The 18,935-nt window shown below is 44.8% G+C and overlaps 3 protein-coding genes across 3 annotated transcripts; all 3 read right to left on the bottom strand.

The window, feature by feature from the left end:
* Nucleotides 1–4,402: 4,402 nt before the first annotated feature.
* On the bottom strand, nucleotides 4,403–5,542 carry hoxb1b (homeobox B1b; the record flags this gene model as incomplete). Its single annotated transcript, XM_079756706.1, has 2 exons — nucleotides 4,403–4,740; nucleotides 4,978–5,542. The coding sequence occupies 2 exons, from the start codon at nucleotides 5,540–5,542 to the stop codon at nucleotides 4,403–4,405; spliced, it is 903 nt and encodes a 300-aa protein (XP_079612832.1).
* Nucleotides 5,543–14,709: 9,167 nt separating this feature from the next.
* Nucleotides 14,710–16,097, bottom strand: LOC307090146 (homeobox protein Hox-B5b-like; the record flags this gene model as incomplete). Its single annotated transcript, XM_079756712.1, has 2 exons — nucleotides 15,453–16,097; nucleotides 14,710–14,957 (listed from the first exon to the last, which is right to left on the bottom strand). The coding sequence occupies exons 1-2, from the start codon at nucleotides 16,051–16,053 to the stop codon at nucleotides 14,710–14,712; spliced, it is 849 nt and encodes a 282-aa protein (XP_079612838.1). The 5' UTR covers nucleotides 16,054–16,097.
* Nucleotides 16,098–17,372: 1,275 nt separating this feature from the next.
* On the bottom strand, nucleotides 17,373–18,689 carry LOC307090143 (homeobox protein Hox-B6b-like; the record flags this gene model as incomplete). The annotated part of the gene is made up of 2 exons (XM_079756708.1): nucleotides 17,373–17,641; nucleotides 18,236–18,689. 2 exons carry the CDS (start codon nucleotides 18,687–18,689, stop codon nucleotides 17,373–17,375), a joined length of 723 nt encoding a protein of 240 aa, XP_079612834.1.
* Between the last annotated feature and the right edge of the window lie 246 nt (nucleotides 18,690–18,935).

The following is an 18,935-nucleotide window of genomic DNA, read 5'->3' as shown; positions in this document are numbered from 1 at the left end:
GGAGAGAGGAAAATAAATGAAGAGGAAATTGAAGGGAAGAAGGGCGCCGAAACCAAACAGCACCGCCAGGGTTTATATAGCGGGGGGATTGAGAGACTGAGAGGACCGTACCCGGAGACCCATGTTCTCCTACGTCTCCTGGGCCCGTGCTGCTGCTGCCGATCTCCTCCCTGTCCACTTAATTGGAATACAAAGCAGAGAATGGTCGATGGCAGAGAGTGGCGCAGGAGGAGGAGGAGGAGGAGGAGGAGAGGGGTGCGGACGCTGTCTGTCTCAGGCGACTCCCAGCCTTCGCTGCTCGCTGGGAATCGACTGGGAAGCCGGCAAGCGAGACCGACACACTGTCACTGGTAAAATGAACTGTCACCTTGCATTTCTCAACCTCCTGGCACCATCGAATGGGCTGCTTTGAACCATGTGACGTGACACTGATTGAGTTCTGGATTTCTCCTCCCTTCTCCCTCCTCCCTCCTGGCTGCTAGAGACGTTGGTTTGATCCCCAGTGTACGGTCCCTTTATGCAAAATACCAAGACACACAGGCATCCAGGTAAATGGGATCGCTGCCAACATTTTCACTAAAGACCCAATCCTTGGTTCGATAGACCAAATCTGTACTTCTATTCACCAAATGCATAGTTACCGTTATATCCACCAAACTGTTATGCTCTATAGACCAAATCCTTACTCATTTTGTTCATCATATTTTCTGGAAACTGAATCTGAATCACTTACGGGCTATACAATACATCTTTACTTATCTTAAGGACACCAAATTTTTATACATGTTCTATACACCAAATCTTAACACATGTTCTATACACCAAATATTTAAACATGTTCTCCTCACCAAATCTTTAAACATGTTCTGAACACAAAATCTTTACATATATCCTATACACCAAATCTTTACACATGTTTTATACACTAAGTCTTTACACATATCCTATACACCAGATCTTTACACATGTTTTATACACTAAATCTTTACACATATCCTATACACCAGATCTTTACACATGTTTTATACAACAAATCTTTACACATGTTTTATACAACAAATCTTTACACATGTCTATACACCTTACATATGTCCTATACACCAAATCTTTACACATGTCCTATACACCTTACATATGTCCTATACACCAAATCTTTACACATGTCCTATACACCTTACATATGTCCTATACACCAAATCTTTACACATGTCTATACACCTTACATATGTCCTATACACCAAATCTTTACACATGTCCTATGAACCAAATCTCTGCGCTCCTGTCCCCTCTCTCCTCCCCCTCTTCTCCCCTCACAGCTCCATTGTGCTGCTGGGCTCCACCGCCACGACACGGTTTTTCTTGTGCCATGTAGCCCTGGCACGCTGACAGGCACACGGAGCAGGATAACTATTGAGATCCTGGAGGCAATCCCAGGCAGTATTAAGACGTTAACCCTGGCCAAGTCGCTTGTCTCTCTGGGTTAGCGTGCTGATGGGGAGGGGGTGAAAGGGGAGGGTCTGGGGAGCTGGAGAGGCGGGCTGGTGGGACTGAGGCTTCCATGCTCCGCCACAGCCTGACTCAGATGGTGGATGGAGGGAGCAGGTTGGAGGTGGGGGGGAGGGTAGAGGTGGGGGAGGTTGTTGTCTCGAGAATCCCAGTTCAGTCCCGGTCCTGGGTAACAAAGGAATAAGGAGCACGCATGGTGCCATCTATCTGTCTTACCTACCTTTCTGTCTGTCTGTCTGCCTGTTTATCGTACCTTTCTTTTCCTTTCCTTTCTATTTCCCTATCCATCTATCAGTCTAACTATGTCTGTCTGTCTGGCTATCAATCTTTCTATGTGACATCTATCCAGCTATCCATGTATCATGCTAAATCTTTGTCTTTGTCTTTTCTATACGGATATATTCATATTTTCCTATTTCCGTCGATCCCTCGTTCTGACTGCGTGTCGTTCCGTCTATCTATCTATGCGTCTGTCTGTCTTAACTCTTTTGATCAAATGTCCTCTGTGGTGATCCTCACAAACAGTCCCCGCCCCACCCCCTGCAGCCTGTGAATATCGTGGCCGACGTTCCCTTTGAAGCCCGGGCCCCCCGCGGAGCGACATGCGACAGAAGACCTGGTGTAGAGGCGAGGAAGTGAGCCTCGCAATAGACTTTAAAAGGGGAGCAAGCAGCATGGGGCGCAAACAGCACTGTTATGACCTCAAACTCAGTGTTACAGCTGAGCTTCAGGGAGGGGTTGGGGGGGGGGGTGAAGATGTGGTAGATATCCAAGGAGGAGGAAATAGCAGCATGCTGTATCTATCCTTGTATAACAACCACACTTGTGCAATCAGGCGTGTGTATGTGTGTGTGTAGACAAAATGCGTGTGTGTGTGTGTGTGTGTATGTGTATGTGTACGTGTGTGTGTGTGGCTGGGTGTGAGCATGCTACGGCGCAGCAGTTGATCATTTCCGCGCCTGTACTCTCCGACTTCGCTTGTTTGTCACCTAGCTCACGGCTCCAAGTCCATTCACTTTTTTTCTACCCCCCCCCAAAAGAAAAAACACCCCTCTCCTCTCCTTGCCCTACATTCTCCAGAAGGGGAAACAGGGGGAATAGAGAGGGGGGGATGATGCGTCCTCATGCTGCCCCCCCCTGGCAGAACATCTGTCTCGGTGGGGTTGTCTTCAGCAGCGACTCCTGACACCACCAGATGGAGGGCCTGCTGGGAGCACTGAGCTATCACCCACCAGACGACGGCAGGGATCACACTTCTGGAACCCGCTCCCACACTCCTGGCCCGCGTCATCTGTCTTTATGTTGTTGTTGGGCCCGTTGTTGTTGTTATCGTGCGGGTTGTCAATTCCGTCGCCTCTTTAAGTGTTAACCTTTCAGCGGCTTTGGCCTTGTGACATGGGCGATCTGAAAGCTGATCGAAGGCACAAGCTTTTGACTTGTGTGTGAGAGACACTGTGTGTGTGTGTGTGTGCGAGTGAATGTGTGTGGGTGTGTGTGTGTACAAGTGCATTTCTGTTACTGTGTGTATGATACATGGTAACAAAGCCTCCTCCCCCCTTTCCTACTTTACAGTAATGGGCAGTATGGTGTTTCACTGGCGAGGGCTATTTGTCGGAAATGGATGCATTTTTAATATGGTCATAGTAGAGCTGCAAACTCATGCAGATGTGATTGGAAAGAGTCCACATACTTGCTTCTCACTTGAAAGCATGACACTATTGAAAGCAATATGTCATAGTCCCTCAAATTACCAAACAGGTGTATAATAACATAGAGAGTGTATCAAGGCTATGCGTTTTCTTCTCAAGAGTCTTCCAGCGTTGCTTGACAGAGTCGGGAGTCATTTGGGGCTGAACTCTGGGTGAACCTCAGCCTTAGGGAAAGGTATATAACAACAGGCTAGTGCTGCTTGGGCAGAAACTATGTGTACAAGACCAGCACCCCACAGTGCAAATATTGAGTTTGTTTCCCCTAGTTCACCCACCAGATGAGATCCTTAGTGGTCAACTCATGCTCACGTTTGGTCAGGGCCTTGGAGCAAACACTATGGTGTCAAGTGGCCAGCTTAGTTTACTCTGCATTTAACAAATAATATATACATACATTCTTTACATCGTATCACATCAAAATAAAAGGCAGGTTGAGGAATAAGAATGTGAGGAAAAGGTGAACTGTAAGTTGGTATGAATTGTATCCCAGTGGAGTACGGGGTAACAAATCATGTGTGACAGTGGGTTCCCTGGAGTTGTTGTCCTGTTTGGAGCCCCTGGAGGTGTTCAGGGGTGAGAGGTCATTAGGAGCCCCCCCAGATTCCTCCTGTCAGGTTACGAAAGAGAGGACTGGTGACAGCATTATTACACGCTAATGAAGATTTAAATGTGTGTTTATGCATGTAAATGTCTGTTATATATCATATTGACATTGTTGATACATTTTAATTTTTTTAAAATATTGAAACCATAACCTCAGACCAAATCACCACATTAAAGTCATTTTTATTTGAGAAAAATGACGTCTTACATATTTTCTAACAAACAAAAGGCAATAATTATAGAAATAATTTGAAAAACACATACATTATAATGGTAGAGTCTTTATTAGGCTATGCCTAATCATCACAATTCTTGTAAAATACCCTGTTAATAAATAGTGCAAAGAAATACACTGACAACACGTCAGTGCTACAACATAAAACACAACATGAATGCTACAAATGCATCAAGAACAGGAAGTAAAGTGGCATCCAATTCAGAAAGAAATGCACTCATTAAATCGCACACAAATTACCCTGTATTATCCACAAGTCCACAAGTATTTTTTACACGTATCAGTGATCACCAGTCGGGAGGTATAGCATGAACATGTTACTAATTGAAGAATCGATCCTAAGTTGCCCTCATAGTTCACAGTCTTTCCGTTTGACTCGGGGAGAAGTCTCGAGTTGGGCCGGTGGGGCTTTGGGAGGGGAGCCGCTCTCCGCAGGTGCTGTGCTGTGGAGCAGGAGGACATTTCCCGCTTTCTCGCGCTTCTTCTGCTTCATCCTCCGATTCTGGAACCAGATCTTCACCTGAGTCTCGTTGAGCTCCAGGCTGGCGGCGACCTCCACGCGCCGTGCCCGGGTCAGGTACTTGTTGAAGTGGAACTCCTTCTCCAGCTCCGTGAGCTGCTTGGTGGAGAAGTTTGTGCGGATGACGTTCTGCATCTGGCCGGGGACCCCGTAGTCACTCAGGATAGCTGCGGACGAATGGATGCATAAATGAATGGATGACGGGAGAAACTTTTGGGGAGAGGGGGGTATGTTGACGATGGGACATGAGAGGATGGTGAAATAAAGTACATTTTGATTAGTTGATTAGGTGCTTTGACCGCTGGAAACTTTGGCTCAAACATCACGTAGGCCATTGACTATTTATATTGAGACATCTTCGTTTAAACCCATGTGTTGGTTCACATCTGAATAATTGGACCAACCTGTTTTAGGGGGATTCCGCTTCACCTTCATCCAGTCGAAGGTTTTAGACGTTTGCTCGCCGTGGTCGGGGTCTCTCTCCTTGGTTTGGGACGGTAGTATCGAGTAAACACTCTCAATAGGTTCGTGAGGCCTCTGTTCCCCGCTGCTGAAGTGCAGATACGGGCCAGCCGGCCCGCAGCCGTCCCCGTAGGGCGCCATGTTAGATCCGGGGGATGCAGTCAGAAACATTCGCTCCTGCTCGTGGCCGAGGCCATACTGGTGGTGCCCGTAGTCCATGGGCGGCCCGACCTGCGCCCCGTACACCGTGGCGGTCCCTGGGGACGGAAACTGGAGGTCCAAGTTGACATGGTGGTGGTGGAGAGGGTGGCCGGGGTTCTGGTGGGGTGGACAAGCTGCGGTGCTGGCACCCACCAGCCGGCCTTCGCCTCCGTAGCCATCACTTGTTGCGCATTGACCCGGGGACAGCGACGACATATATCCATGGTTCAGGTTGTGGTATCCGGCCTTGGTGTTGAAAATGTTGGTTCCTCGGTTGCAGACGGGGTATTCTAAGTACGAGTTCATTGTAGGGCCCTGTTGTTATCAGCGGCGAGAGTTTATGGGGGACCAGGCCGTCATTAATTGTCGCTGCCCGGCGCTAACCTCTAGGTAGTATGTCAAAGCTGTAAAACGGCCTTCCACCCTCATATCACCTTCTTGACAGACCACGTGACCGGCTGACCGCCAATGGCAGAGGAGCTACGACGCTCTGTCAGGTCTACAGGGTCGTCCATCACGCGCCCTAGCATTTACATGACAAACGCTTCAATCAGAGGCCGCCCTCCATCTGATAAGAATATAAACATCAAACACATTTTTCAGGCTACAGGGTTTCATTTGTTGCCTAGATGGAAACAAAACTAATATAAATATCAGCAAGGAGGTGAATAAAGTCTAATGTGGGGTAGGCATAGGCCTAAGTAATTTACTAAAAGTTTCCAGTTATACAGTAGGCCTACAAATAGATGGGTAAAGGCTATGGCCTATTGAAGACATTTAAGATCGACAATCTACTTTTTCTTAAAGGCTATAATTATTATTTGAACCAAAATTTGAAGCCTATTTTTTTATACCGACAGTGTGTTTCCTGCGGCTTAGACCTCTTAGAAAAACAAACCCGTAGCCTACAGGCAATTGTTTCTATCTAAAGATGTATCGAAAATACGGAAGCCCTACTAGGTGGTAACTATTTTCTGCAGTCTGATTCTGAAGCCTTTTCAACACATTGGCCAACACTGAGGCCTAATTGAAATAGTCTTCTCGCTGCTCAATTAATTCAGTGATCCATCATTTGCTGTTGTGTGAGATTGACATGCCCTGCTACCCAATATGCCCATACAAGAACAAAGAAACATTCAAGAGCATGGCGTGTTGGGGTCCAGGAGAGAAGTCTAAATTACGTTTATATGACCTAGTAAACATCGACGGACAGCATTAACGAGCTACACTATAGGCCTATATGCCAAATAATATATAGCGTTTCGATCTCAGTATGCCCGGACTGCTGCTCATCCGCACGCGTTATTGGAGCTATAATTGAATAGGTATAGCCTATAAAGTAGGCCTACTGTGAAATCCCTGGTTAAACACATTATTTAAAGCGTGCACGTTAATTACGTGCACATTTTAGCAAATTCCCTATAAACGAGCGATTGTTTTAAATAGGCCTAGTTCTAATAAAAACAATAATGACACCAAATTAGAGGCATTGAACAATAAAATCCATAAGTACATATGGAAATAAATCATATTAAATTGCTTGCTATAGCTGCACATGGGCAAATAAAAACTCGACCTCTGGAAATGTTTGCCACCAGGTCCCTCCAACTCGTTACACTTGAGCAGGACAATTCCCTGAATTAGGCCAACGGCTACCCATTCAACATTAGCCTATCAATGTTGTCCCCTTTTTTAAGACGTTGAATGAGGATTTTATCACAATTAATTAGCCTCGTGGAATGATTTAAAAAGCAAAGCTGGGTCAAGGTAACGACTAGGCCTAATTATTCCACATCTATCCCGCTACAGATGGGACAGTTTGGGAGCCTGCAAGATTCTCTGCTGCGAATTGTGACTCTCTGAGAAAAACGACGCGTTCGGGTCATTTACTCCTTGATCTGGGATTAATGTTTTTGGCGTGTTGCACATTGCACCATAGTGTAAATCAAACTTGGAATCGTTAGTGAAATTATTCTGCAGACCTAGAGAATTACAGTCCGGAATCGAATATCCATGCTGCACTAATAACTGTGTTTTGGACAAGTTTGGGATCTCGGTGGACACAGTGTACGCTTGGTTTCGCTGCTGTTGCTGTTGTGTCTTCAGGGGGGGGGATGCGGTCTCGTATTCACTGCCCAGATGGACATAGCCTAAAGTGGACAGAGTGGTAGGGCTGCCCGGGGACGGAGGGCCTTCCATGCCTCGGAATTTGTCATCCCTTTTCTGCTTCATCCTCCTGTTTTGAAACCATATCTTGATTTGTCTCTCTTGGAGATGCAGCAAACCGGCCATCTCCAGGCGCCGCGCGCGGCACAGGTAACGGCTGAAGTGGAACTCCTTCTCCAGCTCCACTAGCTGCGCGCTCGTGTACGCGGTGCGCGCCCGCTTGGAAGCAGCGGTCGAGTTTGGACGTTTGTCGTCCTCAGAGTTGTCTGTGAGGGTAAATACATACAGACAGGAGCATGATTTAAGGTTATTAATGGGAAGGCCTGATTAATACCAGACCGTTTGAACATGCGGGGAATAAAATACAGTGCATTTTCTTTAGAATAGAATACTATTAAATGCTATTAATAACGAATAATACTGCTTGTAATAAATGCTGAGTTTCATTTGACCACAATTTCTATATCCAAATACCTGCGTTTATTTTATTGAGGTTCTGGGCTGAAGGCCTGGACTCTTTCATCCAGGGGAAGATCTTTTTGGAGATAGTGTTCTGCTGATTTGCTCTTCGATGAAGCAGATGTGATTTGTTGCCACATGATCTCAGTGTGCTTTGACTGTTGGCCCGAGCGTGCACCAGCGGGTGGTACCTGGCTCCCGGTGGAGGCTGTGGACCTCCACGGACACGATCCCCAGCCTCCTCGAACCGGCACAGGTTGAGCTGGACGCTGTTGTTGTAGGCAGCGTTCTGCATTTCCATGAGACGTGTACCAGGGCCCCAGTGACCCCTCGCCTGAACATGAGTTTCCAAAGACCGCTTCGCCGCTGGCCTGGGAGAATATATAGAAAAAAAGACCAAATCAGGGAGGAGACCCCATGATCCATCTTATCAACTCAATAGTATGTTGACATGAATAGCAAGCATCTCCTTTAGTCACATGAGCTCAGTGAGTTTGGTGTTAAAGCCCTCAGATTCCACGCCTTCTCAATACATTCTGTTCAAGGGGGATCTTTTTTTGGGGGGGCTAAATGTACAAAAATATTTGATTAAATCAGACACTTTTTCCTGATACCCATCCGTAAACGAGTGAATATTGTAGGCTCTATTAAACATATATTATGCGTACAATACAATAACATGAAACTAAAGACCTATTAACATCTACGAACACCCAACAAATGATTGATATTTGCGGCAGAAAAACATATATTAAATATAGCACCATAAATATTGAAATGTACACATAAGCTATAGCCCACCAGTGCGATACCAATGCACTGGTAGGGAATATTCATTTCCATCTTTTATTCCAGAATGATACGAAATTCAAATGAGCAATATTCGATTAATTTCCATTCCGGTTTCCAAAGTACACGAGACAGATAGAGAGGGAGAGAAAGCGAGATAGAGGGAGAGAGTGAGAGAGAGAGAGTAAGAGAGAGGGAAAAACGAATGCAAAATGAATACGGAGGCATGCAGCTTTATGAACTCTGGGTGAACCGCGCGCCGGAGTCAGGCTCGTAAATCATAAAGACACATAGCCCGTTCCCCAGCACAATACCACGCATTTCCAATCGAGCCATACTTACCTTGGAAGAGTGTAGGCCCGCTGCAGCGCGTGACATTAATTTTGCACAAAAAAAAATCACATCTGAAACAATCGCCTATGACTCCTTGCACGAGAAAACGGACCAGATAATAGTAATAGTAATTCCGGTCCCTTTTTGCATCGGCTCTTCGGATGTGTCTCTGCAGCTCCAACATGCAGTGGTCGGAGCACAGAATGGACCCCTCTATCCGCCGTGCAGCCGCCAGCCCAGACACCCCTCACACAGTTGTATCTGTGTGGGGGAAAACGTTTCTGCTGATTATGCACACTTACTCTCATTGCACTTTTGATGTGAGGGAGCTATTGTTTTAAATGAACGTTTTCATGTTCTTTGATATGGATTAAACCGGAATTAGGGAGTTATACTAGAAATAGGCCCTAATCGAGACAGAAATGCGTTCATCTGACGTTGGTGACAAGCGCTGTCATGTTTTGTTATGAGATTTTATAACAACAGAAGTATAAATATATATGTGACGTTTTTCTTGCATAAATTGTGAATTTTTGTCCTATGTATATTGCTCGGGGCTAAAGACTTTTAGATTTAGCCTACTTGAAGTAAAAAATAACCCTTCCTGAATGTTGGTCTGTTTTGAGCAACATCAATAGCCTGAAATAGCTTGCCTGAACGTATATTTCTCGATCCCTGATAGTCCTATGATGAATTGATATGAAGCATCCAATATTCAATATCACAGTGAATTCCAACATGGCCGCAGTCTTGATTTGGACAAATACAGAGCTTACCATTATATTACATCAGGCTACCAGGTTCACACCACCTCAATCGGGGGCTATTCTTTCTATGTAGGCCTGTGTTAAATCAAATGGGACTTTGGATTGTGTGGAATATAAACTAACTGGTTTGTTTTTCGTTGCAGCACTTTTAAAATCGGTTGGCCTAATCCATATTAGCCCTACTTTGAATCAGCAATCGAGGCAAATTGAGATTTGGGTCCATTGTGGTGGTTATAATTAGGCTTGTAGCTTTATGTGATCAGAATGTCGCCTGATTGCTGCAGTGGATCGATACGGGCCTTTGATCGCTCATGTTCATCTTTCAATTGGGGCTACTCAATTCCATTGATTAGTTGGTATAAGTAATATTTAACTAAATTGACACGAGGTGACCCAAAGACAAGTAGCTTTGATCATTGAGCCTTGCAAAAGAAATTTAGATTTGCTGATCGATCTGTCTTGCAAAGGACAAATAACTATGCTACCCATATATTGTAGAGTAGAAACTGATATGCATTGTGGTGACCGGTGAGAGGCCCATAGCCCTCTCACTTTTTTTAAACTCTTTAAAAAAATAAAAAACGACATTGTTTTGAAATAGACAGAATAGGCCTGGCATGGTTGGGTTTATATAAATAGAAAGCCAACAACAAAATTACGTTTTCGTGGCAAAGTGGTGTCTTGCTTTCCTGGAAGATTGAGAGATGCACTGCATCCACCTGATCAATAGCAGGGCTGCTCTCCAGTTGCCATGCGCAGCCAGCAGTCCTCTGTGGTCGTCACCGTAGCGTCACTCCGTCCAGCCCGGGCAGACGCAGTCTGGGGAATGGGGCTGTGGAGGAGGCCCACTGTGGACAATTGAATTAATTAATTGGAGCCCCTTGTTACTATGGACGACAGGACAAATCGCGTCGTCCATATATATGTGCAAAGTCTGTTGGCTCATACATATTATTGAAAAGCAAACAAAAGGAAAAAACGATGTTAGGCCAAGATGTGTATTGAAAGAAGAAACAACAGACATTCGTCGGATCATATATAGTATATATATACTTATTTCCAATTACACTACTATAGCTAACCGTATCCTATGTTTTAAAGTAGTATGGCATCAGACCAAGATAGACAAATATTTTGTTCAAATTTGTGATAAAGCCTACATAATACATATGGTTTTACATATTATTTACATATGTATCCACACGTAGACCACACTGAAAAAATAAGCTTCTTCAATCAAAGTCCTCGCAGTCGACCATAAAGCCATAAGGCTGATCAACAAAAGGTTACGAAGGGCGCGACAACTGACACCATGAACAATGCATAGTTGGCCATTACCGAAACTTATCCTGCTCAGGGCACTGTCACAGCACGTCGTGTGAACTCGCCCCTCCACAAATTGTACACAATGTAGACCTATTTTGAATGCATATTCTCTTCTGCAGCAGTTATCGTAAAAGAGTAGGGTATGATTTTAATTTAAAAACAGACAACAATAAAGGTATAGTATGTTTTGGTTATTGTCTGCTGATACAGGCCTATATGCCGTTTTTATTCACCCGCTCGGTCAATTCTCCACGACACAAAGCCTTCTCTGCAGTCCTCAATTGGGTTTTCGTGGCGAAGTGTTATCAACTACATAGTCCCCAAGAAGCGAATTTGTGACTGCGTTTATAACACAAATTCGGATCTACAGGGTATATATAGATGACAGATGATTCGTATAGTACAGCAATTCTGTGTATTCCCTAACACAAAAAAAATAAATAAGAAATAACATTTGGGTGTATCATCATGCCACTCATGTTAAAGGCCTCCACCGGAATCCCACACTTTCTATGGGGGCAATTTCTTGTTTGTAATATTATGGGTTCTGACTGAGTGGGACTGCCAATAGTTAACGTCGACAAAGGTATAAATGCCACTACACAACACTAATAGTGTTTGCATGTTTTGGTACGGGTTTATTACACAGCTGTATTGGATTTTTACCTTTTTCAGTATAGATGTAAATGAAATACATAGGCGTATAGGCCTTACCGAAAGAGCATCCTGAGGATTTAATTGAGGGGGAAGTCGTTGGTAGGATTATATTACGCCCACTTCTTTGAGTAAATATATTTACAGTCCTCGAACAGGCACGATTCCTCTATGTTCTGCAATAACCTACGAGCCCCAAGTGAGCCCAGACGTGGAGAAAACCATCCATCAAACTCAGGCTCGGTCTGAGGCGCGCTCTGGTGGCGTCGAGGCGCGTTACAGCGGTCAGTGTGTGTCAGGTCCTCGCGCCTGGCTGCGGTGGGCTGCGGGTTTCTTCTTAAAGTACATATTGATGTAACACGCGACGGTGGAGCATCAATTGTTTATAATTTTAATATTTTAAATTAAAAGAATTGGGGGAAAACTGGGCAAACAAGCGTGTGTCTTTGAGCAAACTAGTACAACATGAGGCCTTTCATTTATTTAAACTAACAGGAAATATTTACATGATAAATCCAAATTTACATTCCGGATAACCCTAACCCTTGAATATATTAAATGCGTTGCATACGTTTTTTTATTTTCTTTCATTGGCACCCGCTTCCCTTGGACTTCAACAAATCGTAAATGATCCCTGTATGTTTTCACATCATGTTCTTGGAGATGACAGTGCAGTGTCTGACATTAGAGAGGAGGGAGAGAGAGATGGAGAGAGAGAGAGAGAGAGAGAGAGAGAGAGAGAGAGCGAGAGAGAGAGAGAGAGAGAGAGAGAGAGCGGGCATTGGAGCGCGGCCTGCTTGGTGACGCACCAGCAGTGGTAGTCTATCGTCTCCTGACCTCGCGATGATCCCTTCCCTATGAATAATTCATGAGATCCGGGTACTGATTACCCCTATCAATATGCAATACTCATTACGCTGGTTAAATTGCCACTTAATAGTTATGAACATGTGAAATATTTGGACCCCATACCACACTACTAGATTTACTTTCAGGGGCAACTATTTTGTAAATAACAGCAAAGGCATGAAGGGGAGGCTGCTATTTGGTTGTTGTTGTTGTTGTTGTTGTTTTTGTTTTGCATTTTAAAATTCAGAAATGGTATCAAATAGGCCTATATAAATGGGCTCCATATTGTTGCTATTGTTCATATAGAATTTAGCCAATAGCCCATAGGCCTAGGCCCTATTTTAATTAACTTAAGCCTGAGTTCAACCCGAAAGTGTCCCAGAGTTCACCTTTGTCCCCTCACTGACACCTCAGATCGGTGGATATCCCAATGGAGCCGATAGAGTTTGTTCTAGTGAAGGAAGACGAAGAAACGGGTTTACTTTTTAAAAGCCAACGTTGGCCGTCTTCACGTCTCCTTGTGGTTGTAGAGTATTTTATTTATAACAATTATAGCACGAAATAGACACGAGCGATTAACAGCACAGCCATGATGTCCCCCAACACAACAACAACTTTTAAACAAAAAAAATATTTCAAGGCCTATTATAGCCTATTCAACTTTATTACATTTAGTGAAAGCATTATTTACCCAAACATATATAGAGCTATAAAAAGAGATCAGGCCAACAGGCATCTAATATAATAACGACATTGCTAAATATTATTTTCTTTATGGAAATATTGCGCAGTCAAATCAAAGTGAGCCGTGCTTTTTTTAGTTGAAGTTACTCATAGTTGTCCTGAGTGGACACCACTTTCCCAGTCCAGCCTTTCGAAGCCCATCGATGCAGTTAAACCGTCACTTTCATTCAAGGTTGTGAATTATATTGTCTACTCCCCAAAACCATAAAACCAACTTTATGGACCTCACGTGACTTTTCCGAGTCTGTAAGTAATATAGGCCTTTACAATGTTTGGTAACGAGTATTTTTTTACCAAGTTCATGTGTTCCTCTGCAGGCCCCGGCCCACCAGTAAAGCCAGCAACTGTTGGATTTTACCAGCAGAGTAAAGACGCGTTGCGCGCAAATTAGAGGAGGTAAGTTAAAATGTAAAATATTTTCCTTGTGTATTCTCTTTGACGCTCACAATCCGTTTGTCTTTTATGTTGTGGCCTGACAGTGGCTTAGAAGTATACCTTGATATTGAATTCTGCATATTTTGTCTGACGGCTTAACAATTCTTAGGTCGGTTGTAATTGAAAATGAAAAAAAAGAATAGCGATGCGGGCCTGCAAGCCTGAGTGAAATTACTAAAATGATTCCTGTTGGTCATATGAAAGCGGAAATAATGTGGGTCTATTTATGTTAGTCTACTGAATAATGGAGTATTCCAACACATAAACAGCATTTAAGAGAAACTTTATTTCAAGCGCTATGAGTTCACTTAAATATACGAAATTGGCAAAGAAAAAAAATGTCACATCACCGCCTATCCACAGAATAACCCTTTGCACAAATACAATGCATCACATTGACAGGTTGAACGTTTACATTTCTCATAATTAGTCCTAAAACAACAGATGCACAAATGATCCTACAGCTACACATTGGCTTATTTATGAAAGGTATTGACTGGCCACAAGATAATCATCGATATTGCAATAAAACTTAGACTAAAGCGCTTTGAATGGCCCCATTATACACCAGGGTTAGAAACGAAGAGCAGCATTTGAAATGTTTCAACTGTACACTGAATTCACCCGAGAAGTGACACAACACAGAGACTCAGTCGACATGGCAATCCTCCAGAACGCAAAGAGCATGGACAACAAGACCCCTCGGCAATATTTACATCTCTCAATATATTCAAATAAAGACAACTAGAGCTAGTACAACAACAGTAAACTAAAATGGTATGTCAACACCACGGAATACTTTATGTCAATTACAATTGCATGCTGAAAGGTGCTGCGCTTTTTTTCTTTTTAATAGCTTTTACAGTACTCATGGACATTTTTCCTTTTTTTTCTCTTCTTCCACACTAAACGCCCAAATATTATTCCCGAGTTTATTGTAGGGGGGAAAACTCAGTTGTGGAAAGCGCTCCCTCCCGTCACGAGGCTCATGCTTTTCAGCTTATTGTCCTTCTTCCATTTCATCCTGCGGTTCTGGAACCAGATTTTGATCTGTCGTTCCGAGAGACACAGTGTGTGAGCTATCTCTATCCTCCGCCGCCTGGTCAGGTACCTATTGAAGTGGAACTCTTTCTCCAGCTCCAGCGTCTGGTAGCGGGTGTACGCGGTTCGGGCCCTTTTCCCATCGGGTCCGGTCATATCTACATTTAATAAGAGACGCCACACACAATTAGCAACGACCCAGGCTTCACAACAACACAGCAATGTTATTATTAACGTCACGGCACCGTGGTTCTTCAACAGGATTGAATGTGAGTCCAGGGCGACCTGGAATATGCTTATAAGGCAACAAAGCGTTTTGAGTCTAATTCCTGCAGCCTATTGCCGTGCACCTCCGACCAGAACAACACTGCAAGCGCAAATACTAAATAGGTCTAGAGGGGAAAATTCCCTTAACACATTTTTGCACATATTCACACTTATTTTTACAAAGCAATTATACCCTCTAATATTTTTCGATTTCGATTGACCTCGGACCCACTATTGCACTTCCAGATCACGAATGTTGCCTTTCTTCTGCTCTTTATAGCTTACAGATGTGAAGCGATGCAACACTTGCAAAGATTTACGACATTTAACCCAATTGACTGCGTGACCCCCTTTTTTTCCCAACACAATAGTAAAAGTATATGTACCGTGGCTTATGTGCAGCTTCCTCATCCAGGGGAATATTTGTGGCGTTTGACAATCGTTTGAGGCCGTGTTCGAGGAGGTGGCGCTGGGCTCCTGGTGCTGCTGCTGGGCTCTCGGCGCTGTGCTGCTGGAAGTGCTGGTGTGCGCGCCCTCCTCGCTCTCCGAGGGGACCCCGCTGTCCTCGATCTCTGCGAAATGAGTGTTGATACTGTTGCTTTTGTTGAGGTTGTTGCCCGCCGAGGAGTTGGTCGCGTTCCGGTCAGACGGAGGCGAGGGGCTTTTTAGTTCCAAAGGCTCGCGGTTGGCCGCCGCGCACGCCACCGGTTCTGGGGAGGAAAGGGAGCAGTGGGGCTGTCTGTACCGTGCGTCCTGTCCACCGAATCCGCGGGTATCCTCTCCCACCGCCCCGAAGTGGTTGCTCGTGTTGGTGCGATTGACGGTTAGGTCCATGCCATTGTAGTTGTAGCCGAAAGACCCAGAGTGCATGGTGCCAGGGTCTCTGAACGAACCGTTCACAGCGCCGTTAGTCCCATAATTTAGTAACTGATAGTCGGAGCCATTTGGATAGCGCCCTGAGAACGAGTTTACAAAGTAAGAGCTCATTTGCTTGGTTTTAAAGCCCCGATTTGTAGATCTTTGTCGCTATAATCCTGTGCTTGCACGATTTATGATGCAATCATGAATTATAGCAATGAAGCCCTACTGTACTTTGCCAGGTATGCGGCCAAATATGGGAGAGCGTTCAGGAATCACGTGCCTTTGTTGACCAGTCGTAAATTCTCACTGATGACTTCAAGAGGTAATTCATGCTCTATGGTTACAAATGATGACGAAATGATGGTCGTTAGACTCTAGTCAATGGTGCCTCCCCATCGCGCCCTGAGAGCCTCATAGGTAGAGAGCGCCATCTCCTGGCCGAGCGGGGACGCGTCACGGGAGGACGGCGTCAGGCCCGCGAGGTCGTTTATCATTTATATAACCTACCGAGAGACGCACAGGCACAAAGGGACGACGGGCGTCAATCTGATGTTAAGAAAAAAACAAAAACTCTAAAAACTCTTGGAGATACGACCGTGTCGATATAGGCCAATTGGAATCTGATCGAGGATTATGTTTTGATGTATTTGGATTAAAAAAAAAAAAGATCTTGCTCATTAAGGCCTATAGGCCAAGCTCTATTCCATTTTCTCTTTTTTATTATTTGAAACGTAGGCCTTTAACTTTTTTCGTAGGAGATCTTAGTTTCATATTGTAATAGCTGGTCTTAGTATGAACCGTGAGGTGCCTTATGGAGGAGTCTTGTCTCAATGACGCCAAAGATGTCCAATATTATTTTCTTTTTTTAACACAAAAGCCTTTATTTCTATGTACAAATATCTAACAAAATATTGCACACAATATCCGGATGCTCATGTAACACAGGTGGAAAATCAATAAATAGCATGTAGGTTTGAATGTACAAAACGTTATGGCTAGCAGGACAACAACCGTAGAACATCTAACAGCACAAGGCTAGGGACAGCACAGGCCAGAGACCCGCTTTAAGGGACGCTGGAAGCAACTCAAAGGATCTATTGAGATCACAACATTTTCAAACCCTAAACACTGAAAAATCTATTTACATTTGGCCATGTTGCATAGTCTCCTAAGCACACGATTAAACACAAACATAAACAAAGGAGGACAGTCTAACACAGAGATCACCGTGCAAAAGGTTCAAATATGGTCTAATATTCTACACGTTGATTTTTTTTGCAAACATATTCTCCATGATACACGACACTGAGGCCTATATCTACAAAGAAATGATACATCGTCTTCACATTAATTGTATTTATTCGTAGGCCGTGTGTAAGCCAATGGGGGGGGGGGTGGGGGTGGGGGTGAGGTGCACGTCCCGGTGCCAGCGCTTCAGCCCTTCCTCAGCTGGGCTTGTTTTTCTCCGTCTCTTCCTCCTCCTCCTCCTCACTGGGCTTGACGGGATTGAGCAGTTTGTTCTCCTTCTTCCACTTCATGCGGCGGTTCTGGAACCAGATCTTGATCTGGCGCTCCGTGAGGCACAGCGCGTGCGAGATCTCGATGCGCCGCCGCCGCGTGAGGTAGCGGTTGAAGTGGAACTCCTTCTCCAGCTCTAGCGTCTGGTAGCGCGTGTAGGTCTGCCGGCCCCTTCGGCCCGTGCTGCCAAACGTACCTGAGGGAGGTGAAGCATCACGTCAATGGTACAGGCATCGATAAAAAACAAAGAAAGTAATTCTGAATGTGACCAAATTGACCAAAAATAAATAAGACCAAATCAGAAAAATATAAATTCTAAATTTAGATGAGTGGAGAGGAGAGAGCCCCAAAGGCTTTCTCCTTTATTCAAATTTAGAATTTATATTTTTCAGATTTGGTTTTATTCTGGTTTTGTTCATTTATTGGGCATTTGCTTTAGGATTAACTTCAAAGCAAAATACAACAATAACATTTTATGCGTTACTTTATTAGAGGATGGTATTTCACTTCGGCTCGTAAAGGCCACGGTTGTGTTGGTGGTGCTGATGAGGCAGGCTACGCACTTCAGGGCACGAAGAAGATATTCGTGGCGTGATGGAAGAGACTGTTGCCTCCAACACAAACCCCCTGCATGTCAACTACCATCAATGTAGAGTTATACCCTGTGTGCCACATAAAGTCGGCCATGCTCCAGTGGCATCAATGGACGGCTAAGGATTCTCCCCATCACAGTACAGTCCTATGCATCCTAGATCCTAGGTTACCTAAACAAATAAAGGAGAGAACTTACCGGCGGAACAGGCGTTCATCCTTTGCATCCAGGGATAAATCAGGGAAGACTTGTCGTCCAGGCTGCTGCTCATGCTGACACTCTGCTCCGGGCACTCTGTCTTGCGGTGGTGGTCCTGAGTTACAAACAGCGGCTGGTCTTCCCGATTGGCGAAGGCGCACGAGCCCTCACTGTCCTTGTAGAAAGTACCGACGGTGTTAAACTCGCAGGGCGCGCCGCCGCTGGCGCGGCCGTAGAGGGCTGCGGCGGCGGCGGCGCTGCTCTGTTGGTAGTAGGACGCGGCGGTAGGATACACCTTGTCCTGCATGTTGGCCGCTCCATAAGTGGCTGCATTGGAATAGTGTCTTAAAGGATCGGTGTATCCAGACGAATAGAGCGGTATCTGACCCAGGAGAGAGTCCTGTCCGCCCGATAGAGACACGGGAAAAGTTGAGTTAACAAAATAGGAACTCATTGGATGGACAACCGCGTATACTCCGGAGGAATATGATTTGTTGTCTTTTATAGTCCAAGTGGTTTTGCCATTACTTTATCGGAGATTTGGTTTTTGCTGTAGGGGGTTGCGAAGGACGACTGAATGCAGAGGGGATCTCTACCATCTGATCAACGTCTGGCCAATCACTGGCTTCTATGGTTGCAGTATTGCCCCCATGGGGGGCTCTTGTTGCGCGCCAGGGTCCCCAGTGAATCGAATGAAGCG

The sequence above is a fragment of the Pollachius pollachius genome, assembly GCF_949987615.1.
Source record: "Pollachius pollachius genome assembly, chromosome: 19".
Taxonomy (NCBI): domain Eukaryota; kingdom Metazoa; phylum Chordata; class Actinopteri; order Gadiformes; family Gadidae; genus Pollachius; species Pollachius pollachius.
The sequence above is the reverse complement of the archived record's forward strand: the minus strand, read 5'-3'. Positions and strand labels throughout refer to the sequence as shown.